We start from the raw sequence: 23,421 nt of genomic DNA on the forward strand, positions 1-23,421 counted from the left end.
CAGGCTTTATAAAAGGGGTTATATGTAAAATAAAGAAATGACCTCATTGTCATTATTATACATACTGTGCTCTACATTGTAATCAGCTCAGTCCTTTCCAGCCACTTACAAAGTTTTTATAGAACTATGTTTTATTTGTTGCAATTTCTGCTTAACATCATTTAGACTTTTTATCATGACAAATCAATTATATATGAAGTCATTTACAACAATTCTTCTACTAGAAATATATATATTTTTAAACCAGTTACTGAAACTTTGGATCTGTTTGATTATTTCTTTCATAACTCATAAGAGTTTTCCTTCCTACATTTATTTCAGTACAGGTTTTACATCCAATTTTATCTTAATTTCAGTTTAACAGCAACAATTTTCACGTCAACTTTTAGTAATCTTTAATAACCTACTCAAATTGGTTGGGATGTATTATTCTGATGTAAGATAATGAAATTATAACATGCCTGAAAAATTTCAGTGAAATAGGATTTTATTGTGTTCAGAGTTGAAGGTAAAAGAGTAAAACACAATGTTTCTCTTGTGTAATATGTAAAAAGCAGCAGAACTGTGAGGACTATTTGCTGTTAATAGAAGTGACTCTCAAACTTATGAGTTGCCAGTGAAATTGAAAGGATTCAGACAGTTAAAGTGGAATAAATGACCCAGAGGATCAGATCTTTTATTATTAGGAAGGCACATCCAGAGATACCAGTGGACGTGCCATAGTGGAGGAATCTATGGATAGACCTGATAGGCTGAACATCAACCCAGCAGGTCCATTGTGCAAGGAGGAACAGGAGGAGCACTGCTGGAGGCCTGCACAATGACGTCCAGCAGGCTACTCACCTGTGTGTTACTGAGCAAACTATCAGAAACAGACTCAACAAGGACCAGCATGAGCTTCTGTCATCCTTTAGTGGGGCCATTGCTCACAGACCAGCACTGTGCAGCTCTTGAGACTCTGCTGAAAAACAGGAGAAGGCAAGTTCTGTGGCAACCACCTGCAAAACCACTGCTTTTCCTTGAGGGTTGACCTGCACTTGTTAATGCCTGTACTTACACAGCAGGTGAAATAGATTCATAATGGTTCATGCTTCCAGAGTGAACAGATTAATATATTATATATATATAATAGTATTCAAAAGCTCAAATTGGGTTTTACTGAATCTACAATAACAAATTCCCACAGTCTGACCACATTTCTAAAGCTGTGAGCAAAACAACTAAGCTACAACATGTTGTGTGCACTTGTGTAATTTCGTTGGTGTATGAGCACACCCGTTGCCTTCTAACAGCTTAATCCAGCCTTTACTCCGACTACTGTCTCCACCCAATATCACCAGGCAGTTGAACATATATTGTGGAAACAGCATCTCCCATTTATTTACTTATTAATATTTACATCAAAGAGATTGAAAGCTAAATTTACACCAGAAAAATAACTCATTTGCAGCATTAAAAAAAAACCAAAAAAAACAGACACACAACTAGAAGATATGGAGGCACAATTTTAAAGAGCAGGTGGGGTACAAACAACCTCAAAACTAAAGGGGACACCTTCCAAACTTCACTCCCACAGTCTAGATGACAGAGAAGCGTGGAAAGGAGAGAGCTGCTCCATCTCTGAATGCACGTTGAAATGACTGTGAGAACGACTTAAAGGGTGATGTACATGCTACACAGTTTTGCAAGGGAAAGCACCGCGACACTGTTAGTGTAAAGATGAGGCAAACAGACCCGTGTGTTTTCTTTAGAAGACCAGTCATGCTTCCAGCAGTGAGAAGAAAGAATAATTACAGATGTGGATTCACAGTTTAACCTTGTGACCATATCTATCACTGCTAATGCAGTGTGCACAAAAACAAGAGTGGCATCGAGGAGGAACTGGAGAAACTGAATCTATAGGGCACAGCAAACACCTTTGTCTCCATGTTGTCCTATAAGGCAATGCTACTCATTACAATTCAAAATCAAAGGTCGAGTCAAAGGAAGTGGAAAAGACTGAAAAATAGACTGGTCTGTCAAACATCAGTTTTACGAAGACATGCCACTGCTAAAAACAGCAGCAAACAACTCCAACCTGATAACAAGATAACATGGAGGTACCTTCCAAAGGGTCATAAAGCAGTTTATTGATATTTAACGAGACAGTAAGCAACGGATTCATAAAAACAATCACAAGTCCTTTTAATAACCGTCCTTTGATTGTTAAATGAAATGACGATTAGTGAACTGGATTGTACTCTTTGCCAAGGCTTCACAACCCAGCGCACTCTGTGTACAGTCTGCAGCTGACGAAGCCCTGTGACTGGGAGTCTTTCAGGGCTGGTAATGCTGGTGTATGAAGATAAGCACGTCATCTTTGGACAGTTTCTCAGGGTCCACTCTGGTCTGAGAATCATGAACTATAACCCCATCCACCCAGGCCCAGAAGAGCCGCTCGGAGTGGCATACGCTGCAAGGAAAAGAATTTGTCAATATTTTCCATGAAATAGTGAAACAGCTTAAATGCTGTTTAACACGTTTCCTGTGTTCTATTGTGAATAAAATATGAGCTAATGAGTAGGGCTGTGTGATATGACCAAAACCTAATTTCACGATAGAAGACATTTATCGTCCCGACAACGATATATATCACAAAAATTTTACATTTTCAGCTAATTCTGTGAATCTCGGGCAACTCGACTTGTGTGAAGTGTTTTCAGCTGGGCGTCGTGTACCTGGAGTCGAGTGTTACATAAGTTGAAACGGCCGCAATTTTCTTTGTGAGTATTTATTCCACGGCGTGCTTCGGGGAAAAGCCTGTTCTAAGGTTTATTTTTTAGCACCCGACAGCTGTTTTTGGCCGCTCATCTGTCACGTGATTCAGTTTATTTTGAAAAATCTCAACAGGATCTTCAGCTTTACTGTGAAAGATTTATGTGGAAAATAAACAAGCGGACGGCGGAGCCACACGATCATTGTTGCTACTGACAACGCATAAAAACAGTCGCTTGTCCGTCCGTAGTGTGGTTATTACTAAATGTGGTTACTAAATATAAGAGAAAGAGAGAACTTTAAGAAATTCTACAGTGACCATCAAAACAATAAAAAAATATTGCCATAAACAGTTTATTTTGCGACACCACAAAACAAACGATAGCGTAAAATGAAACGATAGACTTTTTTTTTATCGTCATCCGATATATATCGTTATATCTAGCAGCCCTACTAATGAGAATATTTACATTAACTTATTATTTTTATTTTAAAAAGCATATGAACTTTTTCAGATGTGAATCTCTGGAATAAACAGAGAAATTAAGAGGACGCTACATACTGGAAAGGAGCAGCAGAGTTCGGTGGCATTGCATAGGTCGACTCCTTGGTTGTTTTATTATAAAAGAACTTCATCTTGGAGTTTTTGCTGTACGCCATCGTCCACGGCTCTGAATGGTGGAGGAGAAAAGAAATCCCGCATTTATTTACTTACTAATAAATAAATAAAGACATTTTGCTTGCAGCATTGTTTGCGCTCGCAGTGAAAACAAATCACAACATACAGACCATTGACAGTCTTGATGATGTAGAGGCCCGTGGGAAGGAAGTGTCTGTCATCTCTGCCTGTGTAGGACAGACGCGGGACACCTCCTGAGCTCTTTGTCACTTTCATCTCTAGTCTGGGTGGGGAAGGAAATGACAAGTTTTTCTGACAAGCGCCATAAAAGGAGCCTTGATCTTGAAAAATAGGACAAATCTAAGAAGCTGCAGTAGTAAATATATACGGCAGCTACTCAGAGGGTTCTCTTCCCATACCTGACAAAGATTTTCTCCATTTCTTCCAGCCTGTAAACTTCCTTCACTCTGGGGGGAAAAAAGATGATGCTTTGTAATCTTTGTAATTTACCAAACTGCAAGTAAGATTTCTTTCACAATTTTGCTCAGCATTCGATCACAACTACCACAGCAGTACTTGTAAGCAGTATTTTTAAGTAGGGCTGCTCGATTATGGCAAAAATGATAATCACGATTATTTTCACTGAAATTGAGATCTCGATTATTTGACGATATTTATTTAACAATAACAATGTATGGAATAATGACTTTAAAGATTGTCAAAAAAATAATATAAAATAGTGTGCAAATACTGATAACAGTGCAAATGTTTGCAATATAAAAAATAAATGAAAAATGTAAACATCTATGTTTAGTGAACTTTGCAGTGTTGCTCTGTGGTGCAGCTACGACACTGTAGCAAAGTTTACACACTATGTCTACTTGATCCACGTCTGACTCCGCGAACCCATAATGTTTCCACACCACTGAAGTTTTTTTTACCTCTCTTTTCAACCAAGAGCAGTCACTCTCCTCTCCAAATAACTTCTGCTTAGCTTTCCGAGCTTCCCTCGGGTCCTCTTAATCAGCGGTCCCCAACCCCCGGGCGTCGGACCGGTCCGTGAGTCGTTTGGTACCGGGCCGCGAGAGTTGAGGCTCAGGTGTGAAATGTATAGTTTTCAGGGTTTTTATCGGTTTTCAGCGTTATTTTGTTATTATTTTTATTATTTTTATTGTTTACTCGGTTTTCCTTGGTCTTTTCACGTGTGTTATGAATAAATTTTCTTTTTTTTGGTACCAGTACTAGTTTTATTTTGTTGTATTTATCTGCGACACCTTAAAGGCCGGTCCGTGAAAATATTGTCGGGCATAAAAAGGTCGGTGGCGCAAAAAAGGTTGGAGACCACTGCTCTTAATTGTTGTGACACGTGTTTGAAATGCAGAGAGGTGCGCTCGATTTGCCACACGGAGCAGCGCGAGAGTAAAGCACGAGGGAGGGGCTAATAATCGGCTCAGTCATTTTTAATGATCGTTGAAAGCCCAGATCGTAATCGAGATTAAAATTCGATTAATTGAGCAGCCCTATTTTTAAGTATATAATACTTAAAAATGTGAGATTGCATAAACTAATATTTAGTTAGTAAGAAAATAAAATTAAAAGAAGGTAGATGGGAGTACCTGATGGGGTTCATGTCTGGTCTGCTGGGTTTAGCCACCGCCTTCACAAACTTGTCAGCCATCTGGATCCTGGAAACATAACAAACATCATTTAGCAGATACAACGAAGATTATCTGAAACTATTACAATATAAAACTGAATATACAGGGAATTTTTAAGCTAGTGGATAAAAATGTCTCACCGCTGGTTGAAGTGCTGATCTCTTACATCAGTGCCGTTCAGTATTAGTACATCCATGACATGAACTGCGTTGATTCTGCGCTGAGCTTTGCCCTGAGGACCGAAGGGAGAGCGTAACACAGCTCAGAAAGCATCCTACTCAGCTGCACATAAACCGCAATGCAAGTCACGCATTCTGATTGAGGCTAGCTGTAAAAGGTCTATAACTTAAAAAATGTTTAAACAGAAAATTTGAGTCCAAGAGGATCAGAATAATAAGTGATAAGAAAACCTGAGTCTGTCACAGAGTTTTAGTTCATTCTCTCACCTCGCCCTTTAGTTCTTGGACAATCTCTACACTTAGAAGTGTATCTCTTGGCAGCTCCAGCTTGAAATTCTCCATTTTCCTCCAGCGCACAGGCATTTTCCCATCCCAGGTGTAAATCTGAGACTTCTGCAAAAGTCATCGAAAACCAGGTCTGATCAAAGTCGCGCAGACGGTAAAGTCTCTGGGGTAGTTACAGTGTTCAATCAAAACAAAGAGCAAACACAACAAAATTTATGACGCTGCTGGGTCTTTGTACGCCGACAAAACAGCTCAAATATGCACAATGAAGGTCTCATGGTCTCCAGCTATAATAGAGATCCTTTCAAGTCTCCTTCAGGTTTTGAGCTGCAGTGAATCAAACTCATTCTGGCACATCCATCAAACCCCGTCTCAATATGCGACATGACAGTTTCCTCCTCCATCCAACACATTAACTACCAGGAATTCATTGCTGACCTTTATCCAGGCCTTATTTTTAATAATAATATTACATGTTTCCGTCATTACTTCCGCCAACAAGGTGTTTTTGGTAGTGTTTGTGCGAGTGTGTCATTCTTTCTGCCTGTAAACATAATATCTCCAAAGGTTTTCAAGTAATGCTGATAAAACTGTAGGAGTGTAGAGTGAGGTCGTGTTAACAATGTCTTAAAATTTAGCTTACATCCAGCAAGGTCTTCAAGGTCATCTTAACCATTTATTGGAACTAACAAAAAGCCTTATGAGTTACAAACTATGGTTCTTACAAGTGTTGTGTGTGTTGACAACATAAAGAAAATACAAAACTATTCCCTTAGCACTAAATACAGCCCACAGATGGAGCTGCCTTGGTGGAGGTTTGAGGTCTTGGAGTGCTTCTTGTTATGTTTTGTTTTCCGTGTCACACAAACCACATTTTTTCATCCAACTCACCCCCAGTGCTAGAAGAAAGATCTGCTCTCCACCTCCCACAATGCACCTGTAGTCCAGGACATGGCGCAACTTTTCGAGTGTGGTGGAGTTGAGAGGAGTCGGCTTACACTGGAACGACTCCACATCTGAGCTCTGATATGAAGCAGAAAAAGAGAAGAAAGTGAGACACATTCAGAAGTTTAATGAGCCTATTTATAACACTGTTTCATATGAAAAAATCATTTGTCTTTTAATTATTAATTTGTTTCTACGGTCTGTATGGCAGAGCTCATTTATCAGCGCTGTACAGTACCCAGTAGGATTTGATTTAAACCCAAATTTATTAACTGACCTTAATCAGCTCATAGAATTTTGACTTTGGGTCTGACGAAGTAGGAGCGACTCTGGCCTTGTCTGGGACCTAAAAATTGACATAAATAAACATAAAGTGCATAAAAAAACTTTTTTTAAGTCATTCTTTCAAAATTCTCTTTCAGTTTGGTATGTATATCGGCTTCTGTACTCACTCCCCAGAGCTTCAAACACTCCTTCCTGATGTCAGCTTGCCTTGTCTCTGAGAGATTCCTAAGGACAGTATAACCCAGTCAGTTTCCAGACAAAAACACCATGTCAAACACGTGGTTATAGTGCAGCAAAGATAAATGTTTAACAGTGTTTACTCACGAGTCTACAACAAAAGCGTGGATCTTAGCCAAGGCCTTGATCTGGACTGCACAAAGGCTAAAGAGACAATTAAACACAATCTTTGTCAGTCACTGTGTTTGATAAGCAGTGATTGAAGGCTTTGTGGATACTGAGTGTTTCTACCTCTCATTGGAGTTGACCATAAACTGGTAGAAGTCAGTGTCATCCTTGATGATACTCAGCGGAACCACCTCTGTAACGTCTCTGTCCGTGTTCCTCAGCTGGTTCAGCTTCAGGTTGACTCTGAACATGTATTCCCTGACTGCGTCTGACCCGGGTTTCAGGCCACGGCACACAATGTACCTGTGGATGACAATGTGAGAAGAGATCTGTAACCTCATTTACATAAACCCCCTCATAAATCCTACATTGGATCTATAGATCATCCTACTTTCCCTGCAGTGAGTTGAGAGATTTCATCTGCAGCAGTTTAGACTTGCAGCACAATTTACCCTGGCGAGCTATCCCTATGAGCCCATCTTGGTGAATGGGATGCCACAAAAGCTTCTGAAGTGTAGCGTGTAGGTGGCAGAAAATGTAGCTATTTTACAAACACACTCTCATTGTATTCTCACATGTACAAAGACACATTATAACATGGGCTCACCTCTCAGAGTTTGCAGGCCTGCTGGTGACAGGTTTGAAGAGCGAGATCCTCTCGAAGCAGAGGTAGAGCAGGTACACCAAACCCACGCTGAAGGGAGTGAAGAGGTCAAAAGTCTTACAGACAAAATGCCCACCTAGGGGAGAGAAAGTGAGACTTAAGCTGTGTCCAAAGTCATAGGCTGCATCCTCCTGAGGACCTGTCCTTCGCGGTCTACGTGAGCCGGGTCCTTCGAAGACAGAGAAGGCTGGAAGTGCGAGGCTGTGAAATGGGACGGTTTAGCCTTCAGATTTGCGTCACCACTGTTTCGGTGGAGTTTAATAAACTCGGCCGTCTGTTCCTTGCTATCTAAAATAAAACAGCTGGCGGAGGAACCTACCCGAGGGATTAATAAAGTTATTTAATCTAATCTAATCTAATAACTTTGATCTCAGACAAACCGATTTACTCAGGAACAAATAAAACACTGAAAAAAGCCCAACAATAACATTTTTAAGTTATCCAAGCGACTTATATATCATGTTTAGCCTGAGTAGCGAAAGACCGCGGGGGCCTGAAAACAATGAAACCGGGAGTCTGCTCTTCTCGCAGGCTCGAGTGACCATTGAACCCCCCGGCTAGCTATCGAGCGGTTCGGGTAACAGACGTCTCCGAAAACGTTCCAGTACTTTTGCAAATATGTGATGTCTTGATAAACCAAGCAGATATTTGAAGTTTACATAGCTACTTTCTCGCCTGAAAATATCTTAAAAGTATATTTTGTGACCCAGAAAGATTAAAACTTAGTAGCGGCAGCCCTTGTTCGAAACTGGAATTGGCTGGGCTGTGCTATGAATTCTGGGATATGGTGGGCCACAAAGGATACACCCGACCCATCCTTCAAATCTGGGGAAAAGGAGGACGCATTTGTTGGCCGGACGCGAAGACAGCCTTCTTCGTGTCGCTGTGACGTAACTGGTCTACAACTGCGGCCTCAGGACGATGCAGCCTACATTTTGGTACACAGCTATAATGTGGGTTATAAACATACTGCACATGTGCACTGTACTGTGACAGGTGGTTAAAGAGAACGTTTAGGAACACTAGTGAGTGTGTTAATTTACAAGCTTTTAAAGAGACATGCATACCCGTCCTGAGTGTAGAAATTGCAGTGAGGAATTGACAAAGCAGCAGCTGTTTGCTCAGGATCTCCTGGAGGTTCTCTTGGCCTTCCACGGAGAAGCCCTGGGAAAAAACAGAGACCATACTGAAACTGATCGAAACATTAAGCCACAGGAACCTTTTGTGAAGTTTGTCCACCTTTATTTTATCTTCATATCCTACAAATACTAGTCTTACCCCATCTGCCATGAGGAAATGAAGCCCTCTCCTCTCCGTGCTCTCCATGACAAAGTTTCGGAAGGCAGTCACATTTTCAGGCCGAGTGATGTCACCGTCACCCTCGACGCCTCCCTCACCTGGGATGCAGAGAGGTGGCGATTTCACTGAATCGTTCATCACTGGAAACACAAAGGCGTGTCTCTTGTCCCCTGGGTGTGACGTGCGGGTTTTGTAAACGTACCATAATAAGGCTCGAACAGCTCGCTCGGTGCTGCATAAAAATCTTCCAGCTTGAAGTCGCAGGGTCCTTTCAGCGTCATGCCAAAGCCCTTGGCATGCCAGCGTCTTCTCCACAGCACATATTCTGAAAAGCCTCCAGGTCCTGCGCACACATCACCAAAGTAAAGAAGCTCGCCCTCGCGGTCCTTCGTCAGAGGTCTCTGCATAATGAGACAGAAGATTTATGACACCATCTGTTTATATGGAACTTTGTGCTGTGAAACAACTAAAAAAGTTCAGTATTAATCAGCTGACCCACTCACCCCTTGGGAATCCTTTGGGTTGGTGAACATATGGTCGAAACAGTAGTCCAAGTTGGCCATTTTCATAGCTGCTCTAAATACACAAAGCACATAATACAGCTCATCATTGTCTTTAAATGACTGCCAGGCCATAGAATAGGCCATACTGTGCAAAATTTAAAAAAATGTAAGAAGCAACCTAAATTAATACTCATAGCAGCAAACTACTATTAAAAAAGGAAATGACTTATATATTATTGACACTGGCTACTCACCCTGCCTGTGTTTTACTACCGAAAGACTGACCTGTTGAGAAAGATACCGCCTCTAATAGTCTCATAAGGGTTGGAGCGTGTCCGCGCTCTCCTCATCTCCTCGCCCTCCAGGTCATCAAAAATTGACTAAACATCACAGAGGCGCAGTGATTACACAGCTGAGAAATATGTAAACTTGTGTTATCTATGACCCTTCCATCATTTTTTTCTGGTGTACACTTGCCACAATTTAAATACCTTGTGGGAATAAATTTAACGGAAGCAAATTGTTGATGTAACTCACTTTGCATCGTAGAAGAGTGTGCAAAAGATCTTCTGTGCAAAACTCAGTCTCATCCTCAATTTTAAGTTTTCTCTGTCCAGAGGGAAAATCAGGAATTATATAAATAGACTGCAAAAGCGACGCATGCATATCTGTAAGTGAGAATCTGAGTTTCTGGTTTTACCGGTCCCTGGATCATCCAGTCTCTAAGCTCATCAGCGTCTGGGATCTCTGTGGTGCATTCTGGGAACCAATCAACCTTCTCAACAGCACTGGGCTGTGCAGACAAACAGGAAAAGAGACAAAAGAGAGATCAGGTGACAGCGAATTGACCATTCACATATAATATTTCAAACCTAAAGATTAAAAAACACAAATGCCAAAAAGGACTACTGCCTACCTCGGGTTCATCGCGCCAGTCAACATTAAGTTCTCCCTGGAAACCCTGCAGCGTGAGACCCAGACCTCTTCTCCCTCGCTGAGTAGAAGCCTCCACAATCTCCTTGCGTCCTTGGTTAAACTTACCCAAACCCTCGCCCTCTCTGAAGCCCATTTTGGCCTGAAAGTGTAAGAAATAGCAAAAACACAAGTAAGTTAATAAAACTCTAAGGTCAAATTCTTTGTTGCTTGGAAATATTTTGAAAAGTTGAAAAAAAAAAAAACCCCACAAAATTTAAAATACATAGAAACTGTCAAACACCTCAGCTTAGAGAGGGTTTTGATACATTACCATGAGCTTCTGTGACACACTGTTGTACATAGCAAACTTGGAGGAGGCCTGCGAGGGGGCGTCATTGTCCTGGGTATCAAAGGATGATGATGATGATGATATGGAGGGCATCGAGAACCCGGGTCTTTGATCCTCCTGGTCACTAAGGGAGTCATTTTGACTAGAGTCTACACACACACACACACACACACACACACACACACACACACACACACACACACACACACACACGAATTATCCATCAAATGTAACAATCTTAGACCATCTTACGCATCTATAAAATACATTTAAAAGCTACAGCCTCATGTCCATTCCTGGTATACCACTGCACCTGGAAAGGACTCTCACTAGGTCAAAATTCTTCTTTGCAATGGCTGACCATATCTTCATTAATACACTTGTAAATGAGAACTGGCTCAATGGGGAGGAAGCACACTTATGATTAGCTCCTCTTACAGGAACAAATCATGCACTCATTTTTCCAATGTAGTTGATATTTTTATGAGATTTTGCTGGCTTGTTGAAACAGAATAATATAACTGAGTTGCTAGTGTGTTGGAAATGTAAATTTTCTAGACTTGCAATTTCCCCCTCCTCCTGCTGAAGACAACACCTGTGGGATCCTGGAGAGGCAGTCAGCTATGCAGTTCTGTTTTACACACTTGTAGAGATTGTCAAAGGGGTTGCACAGCCAGGAAGCACCTTGTTATCTTGGAGGGGGTATCCCTCATGTTCTTCAGCAATTATAGTGCTTGGTTGCCATTCTAGAGGATGAACTTTCTTCCCAACAAGTCACACTTAAGTCCAATTTCCACTTTATGCCAAGGCGTTCATTCTGCATCCTCAAAAACTTGCATGCATGCTTCCTGATTCAACCTGCAGCAGAGCTTCTCCAAAGCCCAGGTCACAGGCATCAGCCTGAGCAATGAATATCTGCTGTAACTCTTCAGTAGGGGTCTGAAAGGGCTCTTCACACTCCACTCCACACAATCCACTGAACCCTACCGGCCTGGTTCTTCTTTGTCAAGTTATAGAGTGTAGAGAATCTAGGAATGAACTTTCTATACCAAGCCACAGGTCCAAGTATCACTTGACTTTAGACATGACATGGCATCAACTTTTTCCACTTGAGAAAAAGTAACTCCTTTACTGAGGACAGAACCAGCATTTCCTCCAAACTGCCCTCTGCACCTCTCCAGCCTTTCTTCATATGCTGCCCTTGAGATCCACGTTGTAGAATGATATTATCTTGCGTGTGTTACTGGTGTAGCTTCTCCAGAAGTGGACTGAGACTAAATACGACCCGAGCAAGACCACCTGTGGCCAAATTTGAGCATACAGGGTCTAGCTGAACTAACGCTGGTTTTTCTAACATTTCTGGAGCCTCTGATTATGTTCCTCTAGCCCTGGTGATGTTCCCACACAATGTGGTGCTACTCTCCTGTATTAGATTTAACAGAATAAGAACAGGATATGGCAACTCAGGAATTGCTGCTACTTTCGAAAGCCATGGTAAAGTATGTACTTCATGTGCTTGCAGAGTTATACAGTGGGCAAATTCAAACTACATCTATGTACACACACAGTGGGCACTGTCTTCTACATCCCACAGTTCTTTAGGAACGGATTTGGGATACAAAGTCCAGTTTATCAGTATGTTTACTAAAAGTGACAGAGAGTGTGTCTTGGGAAGTAAATATTACAGGATTTTAAACAGAGTACACTTTTTTGTGTGTTTGTTTTTTACCAAGCAGAAGGGTTTAATATAGTCTACTACAGTTTGCTGAACCACCACCTACCCCAAACTTACCCTGTGTTGGTCTGAGAAGGCCAGCATAGCAGTTAACCCTTGGTCCCTTGTGACAAATCAAGTAGGCATCAACCAGGTCAGCAGCCTCCTTAGCAGTCTTTGGGTTGTGTCTTTTGACCCAAGCCTTCACCTTTGGGAACAGCACTTTAAGATACTGCTCAAGGACCATCTTCTCCATAATGTCTTCTTTTGTGCAGGTGTCATAAGCCACCCACTTGCAAAACAAATGCTTCAGATGTGCATATAATTCTTGGGGGGATTCTTTAGCAGGTGTCTTGTAAGATCGGAACTTCTGGCGGTGAGCATTTCTGTTGATCTCATACGTTTTCAGGATAACAGTCTTCAGCAGGTAATAGTCTTTCGTGTGTGCTGGGTCCATGGCCAGAACAGCGGTTAACGCCTTCCCTGTCAGCAGTGGAATTAGTCGGACAGCCCACTGTTGCCGTGGCCAGTTATAGACCTCTGCCAGTCTTTCAAAGGTGGAAAGGTAATGTTCAATGTTGTCTGACTCTTCTAACCTTTGTAACGTGGGTTCTCCGGCTGGAACTCGTGGTGGCTGACCGGCTCTGATGGCTTCAAGGTCCATTTGAAGCTGCATGTCCTGACGCGACAGTACGCCCAGTTTCTCCTCCTGCTTGGCAGCCTTCTTTTCCTGTCTTTTATCTCTCTCCATTTGAATTTGTATGAATGTCTTATTCGCCTTGGCCAAAGAGGCCAGATTAGGCTCAGCAGACATACTGGAGCTAACTTCAAACTGAAAGTCAGCTTCCCCAGAGTCTGCAGTGGCACCTTCCTCCACATAATCATCTGTATGCTGCTGCTGCTGCTGTGGCAGGGGCTTTTTGAGAGGCATCCTTAGTTTAGAATTTCAGAGCACATATAAAATAAAACTGGTTGGGCAGTTGAAGGCAGGAATGATCTTCGCCTGGTTTAATGATTTAGTTAACAATAGAAACTGAGATACTAGTGTGCTGTTGGCCCATGTATAACCAAAAATCTCTAGTAGGTGCTTCAGTTTTAACTATAGTAAGAAAAGCTCAGGTTTGTACCTAAATATAAGACTATTTTCTTTTGTTGTCTTTGTTTGTTCGTTTTAATTATCTACCTTGACGGGATAGTCTTGACTCGTCATCTGAACTGCTGTCATCACGATGCCTCTTTGTCCCATGAAGTGATGCAAAAGACACATCGGCTCGTCTCTTCATTACGGCTGAAAAAGAGCCAAAAAGATAACAGTAAAAAACTAAGAATAACAACATACAGATTATAACACAGAAAACAAAGATATGTGATGGGAATAAAGCAACTGCTACAACTACAATGACTAAAGCACAAGTTCATATCAACTAAAATGCAAGGCACATGATGCAAACATGTATGAGACGGACTCATATTTTATGAACTCTTTACTAATGATTTAATTTAGTGACTGATGAATGGATTAAAAACAAACATTTGGTCAAACAAGCTCTTACAGGACAAAATTAATATTTATACAGGACTTTGCAAAAAATTTTAAGACACATCCATTTCTTCATATTTTGCTAACGAACAGCCAGACTTTCTTTCCTTTATTTTTAATTGTGGAAACTGGACACAAGGAGGACAAAAAAAAGAAATAGCAGACCTAAAAAAACTATCTACAGCACATGACATGCCCTGAGAGATGCATCAGCCCTTCAGTTGACAAATTTCCCACATGTGGGACTGATAAAGGTTATCTTATCTACTGTTCACTTAAGTCTCATCAGAAACGGTTTCAGTGGAAGTTTGGCTGTCAAGAAGCCATACAAAAACTTTTGTTTCGAAATGTCGACAGTATGAAGTGAGGTCTGGAGAGAGGTACAACAGTGAGTGTCTACAGACATCTGTAAGACATGGTGGAGGCTTTTCATGTTCTGGGCTGCATTTCAACAAGTGGTGTTGGAGATCTAATTTAAGTTAATGTCAGAGTCTGATCCACCACGCAATACCATCTCAAACACATCTGGCAACAGCTTCATTTATTTTTTAGCATGACAATGATCTCAAACGCAATGCCAATTCAGTAAAAGCGCACACTAAAGCACTATCAGTCATGGATTGGCCTCCCCAAGGCCCAGACCTCAACATTGCTCAAGCAGTCTGGGATCATCTTGATAAAAAACAGAACAAAAGGCAGCCAACAACCAAAGAAGAGCTATGGATGTCCTTCAAAAAAGCCCTGGAGAACTATTCCTGAAGGCTATTTAAAGAAACTACAAGAAAGCTTGCCATGGAGAGTTCAAGGCTATGTTGAGAGTAAAGGTGATCATATTAATTATTCATTTTCTTGAATTTTACAAACCATTGCTATGCCTTTTAAACTGTATTTCCATTTATGTTCGCAGATGTTTTACCCCATTTCTCTAGCAAAATATAAAGAAATGAGAGACGGCTCAAGACTAGTGGCTTAGTAATTCTCAATGATTTCACTAAAAAATTAAGAATCTATATCCAAGTTTATCACTTTGATATAGAATAAGTTGATGATTTCATTATCACTTTAATTAAAATATTAATTAAAATATTCATACCCGCCAATTTTTGTATTATGGTTAAGATGTCGCTTTAGGCTGTCAAAACAATTTTTAAAAAAGCTGAGGATAAAAACAAACTTTTGCTGTAACCCTTAAATGTTTTATAAAATATGAATGCTCAATATGAAGACAACAAAAAGAAAAAAACGCGCAAAGTTAGTGTTGTGTATTTCCTGTTATGATAGCTGATATAAGGCACGGCTAAACATCAATTAAGAATATAATAAGGAGGTCAAATTATTTAGTTACATTGAAAATTAGCATAAACAGAACAGAGTTAACGTTACAGGAAACCCGAGGAGTACCTGTTAGCCTGCGTTACCAGGACTGGACATAAAACGTTAAATCTTCAAAGGTGAGAGAGAAAAAAAAACTTCAAATATGACCCGTTATCTACTGCTTTCGCTGCAGGTGTCTTGCAGACGGACCCATGTCGATTTAAAAAGTATATTTGGTCAGCTAACGTGAACAGACTTGGCAGGTCTACTGGGTGTTTTCGGTGAGTTCAGCTGAAACGAAACTGCGCAGCCACAGCAGCTTTGGTCGTTAGCTAGCTCCGTTAGCCGGTTCGTTTTTACCAGCTCGGAGGGAAAACTTCACTCCTCTGTTGTAACACAGCATCGACAGAACGTAACATCCGTATATGCTTCGGGCTTTCCCAGTTACAGTTTATTTATATGGAGAATTTGTAGTGACTATACGGTTTCGAAGTTTACATTAGCCCGCGTTGTTTTTGGAGCCTTCGTGGGTCCTTCTTTACCTGAGGACGCGCAATAATGATGCGTAAAGACGTCGTCTTCTTCTTCTTCTTCTTCTTCTTCTTCTTCTTCTTCTGAGGCAGACAGACTAGACTGGAGTGTTGCTGCCCTCTCCTGTTTGTTTTTTGTTTTAAATTTTATTTCTCTTTACAATTAAACATATTTTAAAGATTTTCCGACAAATAATCTGAGTATGTTAGCAAAAAAAAAAAAAAAATGCTCATAAATGTGAACAGATCAAGCCCCACATCAGTGGATGGAGGAATGATTATTATTATTATTATTATTATTATTATTATTTTATTTTATTTTTTTTAGATCTCAGTGCTATATGATGGACAAAAAATGCCCTGAATTATTTTCTTAATGAACTTACATATGCTTCTTTTGTAACTGAAAAAGGCCTGTTTTTTTGCATATTGTATTTGTGTGTGTTAAATTAAAATTTTTTAAAAAAAACACACACATTTTGACGCTTCCTCGTCTGATCTCATTTATTGGCCATATATCACTGTTTCTCAGGAGCCACTCTCACCCTTGCTAGGGACTTGTTTACCCAGTTCAACCCACTCCTAAGCCCATAATGTCCAATAATCTTTATGTACTTCTCGGGTTCTCAGGTACCCACCTAAAACCAGCCTCACAACTTTCCTGAATAACAGATTATTGATAGACTTTATATGGATTTCTCTTACAGTGGTTCAGTCTGCTGCAGAATCATATGACTCGCTTGTGTGCCTGCTTATACTAAGGTCAACATCCTGGCTTTAGGCAGCTTGAAGTCACATTCAAGGAATCTGTATTTATCCGTGCCTAATAATAGCGAAGGCAAATTTACATAAAACTTCAAATGCATTGTTTTTGTGTGATTAAGTGATTAGAGGTTCCTTTAATCACACTTGCATGTCTATAAGATTGAGCTAATCTGTTCCTGGCATGTGACTCAAGACATCCTGAGCTGTTCTCCCTTCAAGACAAATATTAGACTTTTCCTGGTTGCACTTTGTAATCATTTGCAAAAAAAAAGTATCTTGTATACTTTCCTGTGAGAAAGAAAGGCACTCAGGAACAAGTGAACATAACCTTTGTGGCTCCAGACAGTCTGCACACGGAGTGAAAATAATTTTACTTCCATAGGCTAAATTTATATTCCCTTTGGTGTACTTTTAAAATCCGAGCACTGAGCAAAGCACTGTGGATATTGGAGAGTTATTAAGTTTCCACATTCTTCATTCTGTGATGCAGCTTGTCAGTCACATGCTACCACCGATGAGTCTGTGAAATCCTTCTTGGAAGCAACTGTCAAATCCTCACTTTCGTGACACCAAAACAGTCCTGCTTCCTTACAGTTTTTATTTTCCAATTTTTGAACTGCAGGACAATAACACTGTCACCATTATTACATAGCAGGCCTGACTCCTACTGAACAGTGAAGATGGCTTTTTCCATAGTAAGGCATGTTTATTGCTAGAACACAAATCTATTGATTCTGCCTCACCCCATCAGCTGGAAAGTAGCAGCCAGGCATTGCTAATTAAATGCACTTGATTAATTGATCATCAGCAAGTGTCAACACCTCTATAAAAGCAGATGTTTGGCAGTTGGTTGCTGGTCTGGACCATTCAGGCACGTGTCCCACCAAATTCACCCCAAGGTTAGACCATGCAATGCTCAGAGAACCTGAAAAAACCCCAAGAGCTACATCTCAAACTCTACAGGCCTCAGTTTGCATGTTAAATGTTAAAGTTCAATTAGGAAAAGACTGAACAAGTATGGTTAGTTTGGAAGAGTGAAGACAAATAAAACAGTAGCGCACATTATTATTCTTTACATGCCTATTTATAGTTACTTACCTAAACAGAAACTTTAGTTTTAGTTGCCAAAGTGTCCAGTGTCCCAGCTCAAATTTTGGGGAATAAAAACATGAATTCAATTTGTTTTTTGACAAAATTTAAACATAGTTTAAGGAGGCTTTTAGAGAGACTTAAAAATGATTTGCTGTCTTATTTTTATGGCTGGTCGTCTTATAAATTTGTTAAGCACTGTATTCTACCAAAGGGTGATATAATATATTGTTATTTAGAAATATTTTGAATAATATGTTCTCATTCAGAAACTGATGTTTCTGTGTGCAAAATGTTTCCGCATCCTTGACAGAGCAGATTTCCATTGATAAACAAAATGCTTTCAATGGGCAGCAGATCTAGACTGCAGACATCCCATGCTGCTTTGTCATCGGTTGATTGAACGTTTCGGTGGCCGCTGGACTTGGCACACCGCTCACAAGTATAATAATAATTCACTGCACCTCCAATAGCTCTGCTAATCCATCAGTGACACAAATGCACAACCGCATGAAGACACAAGCACCGTCCAAAACCATGTGACCAGCTTACGCAATCAGGTCAAGGGTTTATATACTACCTACAGAGGCTGGACTCCTTCAGGGGAGATCATCACTGTGCAGGTGTGTGTCTGAGTGAGTGGGTGAGGTGTGTTTGCGTGTGTGTTTTTGGACACGGGGGAGAGTTGCTGTTGCTTCCACACTCAGGCTGGGGAAGAGAACCGAGGGCAAAGAGTCACATAACACTAAGAAGCAGAGGGATAACCAGTGAAACAGTTGCCTGGCTGAACGTCCTGAGGGAAACTCGCAGAGGGGTTTTGTAGTCTCACCTGTGAAGCATCAGCGAGAACAACAACAACAATGTTTTTTCGCATCCCTCGGCTGACCCCTGGATATATTAGATACCTCCAGGTACGTAAGATGCTTTGAGGTAATTTTCTTCTTTGGGTAGACATCAGGGGACATCTCCAGTGGCAGTGGAGGCAGTGTCTCCAACAACAAACAACTGTTGAGCTCTGGAGCCGAGGCCCTACAAATTTAACTGCTTCAGTAAAAGAAAAACAAAAGGCTGTAGATTTTAAACGAAACCACGACAAATTTCACCTCAGTAATATTTCTTTTTGCAGCCATTTGAGCAAAGAATTTTCCATAACATAGGTAAGAATGAGGTTTCTGTTATTGCATTGCACTGGCCACCACCACAAATCCTTTTTGAAAATGATTCCACTAAGTCATCGCTGTGCTCAAAGTGCCAGGTTTAGTGTGTGTCATGGTCGGATTGAGGATAGAGGATTAGAGCAGCCTGTCTTAAATGGATTTGAGTCAGAGATTCCTTCGCTTCCTGGGGTCAGGTTAATGCCCTCTAATTAGATCTCTAGAAGCATGGCACGCAGCCCTGGAGGGTATATGGGACTGTATTGGTTTTAGAAACCTCCAGTATGGTTTGTGTCTGTTTTAAAAATGATTATTACTGTGTCTCAGTTCATCCCAGTTTATGTTCAGGAGCTTAACTCGTACTCCAATAAAACAGGATTGTGATTTGTGTAAACAGAACTTCATTTTTTATGAGCAATATAACAAAAGGCTGTACTCCTTTGCTAACTATTTATAGCTTTATCTCCTAAATAAGAAGAATATTCATGTTTTTAGCGCTGTGTAAGTCAATTTTTCAGACATCTAAAAATAGATTTAAATAAAAAACTGTTCATAATATAACGCTTGATCTCTCCATTTATAAAATAAAATAAACACATTTGGACACTCCTAGTTTTCACTGGATAGTGCCTGGCACACCAGTGTTGAGCTCAGAAAGTAACTGAATCTGTGTCTGACTTCAGGGCATGTGTTGGATTGGCACTAAATTCTGAGACCCCTCCAAAACCCCCTACAGAGGACTGAAACACCGGTGTCAGCTGTATGGGGTGCTTGAACAAATACTTAATATTCACAAAAGTGGAGATTCTAGCTCGGCTGTTCCCTTATGGTAAGACGATTGCTGGGCTGAAGCAGGTGCGCGACCAGGGCCATCTGTTCACTGATTCAACCGCAGCCAGAGCCAGGAGGATCACCGTCCCTGGCGATGATGGTGGTGCCCGGTGGTGGAGGTTGTCGCAGCTGCTGAGTGGTGGTGGTGACCCCTGCTCTCTCTTTCAGACCCAGGCAGCCCAGACTGTGGTGCAGAGCCGGGAGGGCCCTGCTACGCCATGCATGGCTTTCCTGCTGGGTCTCGTGGGTATCGGCATGTCCGGCTACAGCTCACGCCAACTCACACTGCACTACAAGCCCTCAAATCACCTCTTTAGATGAAATGGATGGAGAACACACAGACTTTTCTTTTTTCTTTTGGGAAATACGCTTATTAAATGTGGACTCCAGCAAATTTGTTTTTGTAGTTAAGAAACGGTCTAACACCTCTAAACCTCACAGTGATTTATACACTCTCCAGTTTTGTGAGGTTTAGGGATGTTGATGAATTTTGTTTCCAGGCTCTGCTGCTGGCTCAAAATTCACAATAAGCAGAAACAAGTGAAAATGATGGGATAAATAATAAATAAGGCTATTTCCCAAAAACTCAAACTACCGATTGAAGTGATGTTACCACATTGTATGTTTCTGTTCTGTATTTTTTCTTATGTGCATCCCTACTAATTATTCCCTTCATGTGGTTAAAGTTCAATATTTAATTTGTTATAATGTTGTGGTATTTGAGTTGACAAGATTGTTGCCTTAAGGCTCAGACAGTGCAGTTAAAAAGCAGAAAAACATATATTTTAAAAAATCCCTCTTACTTCAAGTACCGTGCTTTTTTTCCCCAACCTATATGCAGTAACACAGAGGCAGCTTTTGATGTTGATGTTGACGTTTGATGTTGATGTTGACGTTGTTGATGCTGCACTTGAGCCACAGTCCCAGCCCATGTTTGGTGCCTTACTGTGGGAGTATTCAGTCAGAGCTGGCCTTTGAAACCAGATTCACAGGCTAAAGCACTTAGCAAAATGCATCAGCGGTCTTCAAAGACACTAAATACAGCTTAGCCAAGCCTAAAGAAATCTCTTCCAAAATCCTCAATCTTTTAATCATTCCTTGCTTTATCTGTGACATTTTGGCAAACTCTGTGATGTAACACAGAGACCCCAGCTCCCTCTTCTTTCTGGAGGAGGAAAGTCAGCGTTGTGATGTCTTGGCCTGTTTGTGCTTCATGGATTTTTTGTGTAACAATGAGATCAAATTAGAAGCATATTTAAATCAGGGTAACTGAAGTCTGCTTTCACTCTCAATTCTTGTCGAGAGTTGACAGCGTGGGTTTCTGATATCTCTTTCCGCTCTATCGAAATGCCAGAGAAGTGAAGAAAATCTGCCTGCTCACAGTCGGCTGCTCAGAAGAGGACAAAGAAAAATGCTTTAACAGAAACATAAGAAATGTGAAGCCTTTGAGATGCGAGCAATGCTGTTTTGCACTTTTTTGTTGTGTGTACATATTTTGTATATAATCATGCACATATTGCATGCTGAATGAGATTAGTAGCCAATGACGTGGCGTGCTACCAGCCAGTGATGTGAGCTGGACTGGGGGACGTCTGGTTGGATTGACACACAGCACTGCTGTGTTGGTATCAGGCATAGGAACCAGGACAGCCACCCTGGGTACCACCTGGACAGACATGTGAATCCACCCGGATCTCTCCCATTTGCACCCCACTGTAAATCAAAGTGAATGTAGATGAATGACCACTACGGTCTCTTAACATAGGTAGACTCCTTTTCTGGGAGTGGGGGCGGGTATCTTCTGCGCACAGTAAATTTCAATGGAAAAAACACTTTGACAGCATATGAATGTATCGCCTACAGGGAATAAAACTGAGCAGTTAAACTGTAATTGTGAAGATGACTGTGTCATAATCACCTGGCTAAAGTAGTTTAGCGCGTGAACAGGTCACAGAGGTGGTGCAGTTATGCAGCAATCCCTCAAAGATCTTCTGTCTTTTTTTAGATAAGCTTATACGTAAAGGTGAGAGGCTTCTGAAATACAGATATAGATGAGCTTTGCAGTTCAAGAAGTGTGCTTATTTATGTCTGTTAACCGCATGGCAAAGATTCAAATCTCCGTAGGGTGATTTTAAATAATGTGCTGTTGTTATGCTTTATTATTGCCGAAGCTTTACTCGTTTAGCTTTCTTGTTAGTGTTTGTGGACTAATGGCATAAAATGTCTCAAATACCGCTGATTATCTGAGTTTGTAATGAGAACTGTGTATGTTTAAGCCCATCATCATATCCTTTATTTATTTAACTAGGTCCTTTTGATGTCACAAAAGGCCAGAGGAGATTATTTGCATGCCACTAGAGTGCTTCTGTGTTATTATTATTATATTTTTTAATTTATAAGTAGTAAAACTGAGCTGTGGTGTCATGGATCATTAAGGTTTACCTGAAGCATTCTAAATACACAACTAAGCACCTCTGAAAATGCATTATTTTGTACTGTTCAGTGTATTCGTGTGTGCTAATAAATCAGTAGAACTCAACACAAGGTCTTTTTTGTGTATCCTGCAAATTTCAGAGTCCTGATCTGAAGAAAAACAACTTTCTGCTATGTAAATGAAAAGAAGGTAATGCTTTATGTGCTCACTAGATGTCAGCATACTTGTTTTTAGCCATTTTCTCAGGAGGCAACAAGTGCACAACCCGGACAATATGCGAGGAAAGGAAATGACCCATCATTTACACAAGCTGAGGGAACATTATCAGCAAAACAAATATTTGAAGGAATACTGGTATTTCATAAATTTCCACTGCAGTCTCACCTGGTTTGTCAATCACTTCAGTTCACAAAGTAGAGAAAATCCCCCGAGCATGTGCTTAAATCATATCTTGTGATTTAAACAGATATTTGTTTTGCTTTCTGCTTTTTTGGTTAGTTACTTTCTGCAGGGAAATAACATATTGTTCTCTAACAGCTGGAGATTCATGCTGTTTCAAATCAGCCAAAATTGACAAACACTTCAGAAAGTCACATTTCCATTGAACTGCTAACAAGTCGTGGTGAAGGCTGACCCACTTATAGATGTACGTGTGAGCTGCTTTGGGAACAAGCCCTGCTCTATGTCGGTAGGAGCCAGTCATGGTTGCAATTGTGCTACTTACAGGGAAAATGAGTGGAAATATACTGAGAACTTGTGATACTTGCAGTGATTAAAATGGGGTTTAACCACTTGTTGGCAACAGTCACACCAGTGTGGTGGCCACAGTGGGCACAGCTAAACACGCCTATTCTTCTGGGTTTTAAGAAAAACCTGTTTCCTCGGGGTGGAACATCAGGAAATCTTACTAATGAGCAAACATTAGAGAGGCAAGGTGGAGACAGTTTAGACATGTGCACAGGAGGATTAGTGGATATAATGGACAAAGGATGTTGAAGATGAAGCTGCCAGAAATGAGGAAAAGACCACAGAAGACCAAAGAGCGGATGCATGAATGCAGTGAAGGACAAGCAGAGGGTTGGTGTCACATACATGATCAGGTGAGAATGCAGCAAATGAACCACTGAGATGACCCCTAAAGGAAGCAGTCAAAAGAAGAAGAAGAGAAGAACATCTGGAATCGGGACAGAGAGACATTTTCTTAGTCTGCCTCATTCAAGTTCACAAAAACACACTCACACACACTCACA

The 23,421-nt window shown here is 40.8% G+C and overlaps 2 protein-coding genes and 1 long non-coding RNA gene across 4 annotated transcripts; 1 reads left to right on the forward strand and 2 right to left on the reverse strand.

The window, feature by feature from the left end:
- Positions 1-375: 375 nt before the first annotated feature.
- Positions 376-16,001, reverse strand: cmtr1 (cap methyltransferase 1). Of its 2 annotated transcripts, none has more exons than XM_085132833.1 (24): positions 15,911-16,001; positions 13,698-13,802; positions 10,783-10,949; positions 10,453-10,611; positions 10,237-10,329; positions 10,074-10,145; positions 9,822-9,916; positions 9,537-9,609; positions 9,236-9,434; positions 9,013-9,131; positions 8,802-8,898; positions 7,678-7,810; positions 7,194-7,373; positions 7,050-7,106; positions 6,893-6,950; positions 6,718-6,786; positions 6,387-6,518; positions 5,478-5,603; positions 5,172-5,263; positions 4,990-5,058; positions 3,793-3,840; positions 3,544-3,656; positions 3,317-3,425; positions 376-2,452 (listed from the first exon to the last, which is right to left on the reverse strand). In XM_085132833.1, exons 2-24 carry the CDS (start codon positions 13,795-13,797, stop codon positions 2,317-2,319), a joined length of 2,496 nt encoding a protein of 831 aa, XP_084988959.1. In that variant the 5' UTR covers positions 13,798-13,802; positions 15,911-16,001; the 3' UTR covers positions 376-2,316. The 2 variants fall into 2 exon arrangements, with proteins under 2 accessions (XP_084988959.1, XP_084988958.1); XM_085132832.1 differs by lacking the exon at positions 15,911-16,001 and adding an exon at positions 15,456-15,904 and having other exon boundaries at positions 381-2,452.
- On the reverse strand, positions 10,970-13,691 carry LOC146501641 (uncharacterized). Its single transcript, XM_085132860.1, has 2 exons — positions 11,239-13,691; positions 10,970-11,179 (listed from the first exon to the last, which is right to left on the reverse strand). The coding sequence occupies exon 1, from the start codon at positions 13,443-13,445 to the stop codon at positions 12,543-12,545; it is 903 nt and encodes a 300-aa protein (XP_084988986.1). The 5' UTR covers positions 13,446-13,691; the 3' UTR covers positions 10,970-11,179; positions 11,239-12,542.
- Positions 16,002-18,336: 2,335 nt separating the features above from the next.
- Positions 18,337-22,281, forward strand: LOC146501642 (uncharacterized). Its single transcript, XR_014869345.1, has 2 exons — positions 18,337-18,663; positions 19,906-22,281. It is a non-coding gene; the product is annotated as an uncharacterized LOC146501642 (long non-coding RNA).
- The last annotated feature ends 1,140 nt before the right edge of the window (positions 22,282-23,421 follow it).

The sequence above is a fragment of the Neolamprologus multifasciatus genome, chromosome 15, assembly GCF_963576455.1.
Source record: "Neolamprologus multifasciatus chromosome 15, fNeoMul1.2, whole genome shotgun sequence".
Lineage (NCBI taxonomy): Eukaryota > Metazoa > Chordata > Actinopteri > Cichliformes > Cichlidae > Neolamprologus > Neolamprologus multifasciatus.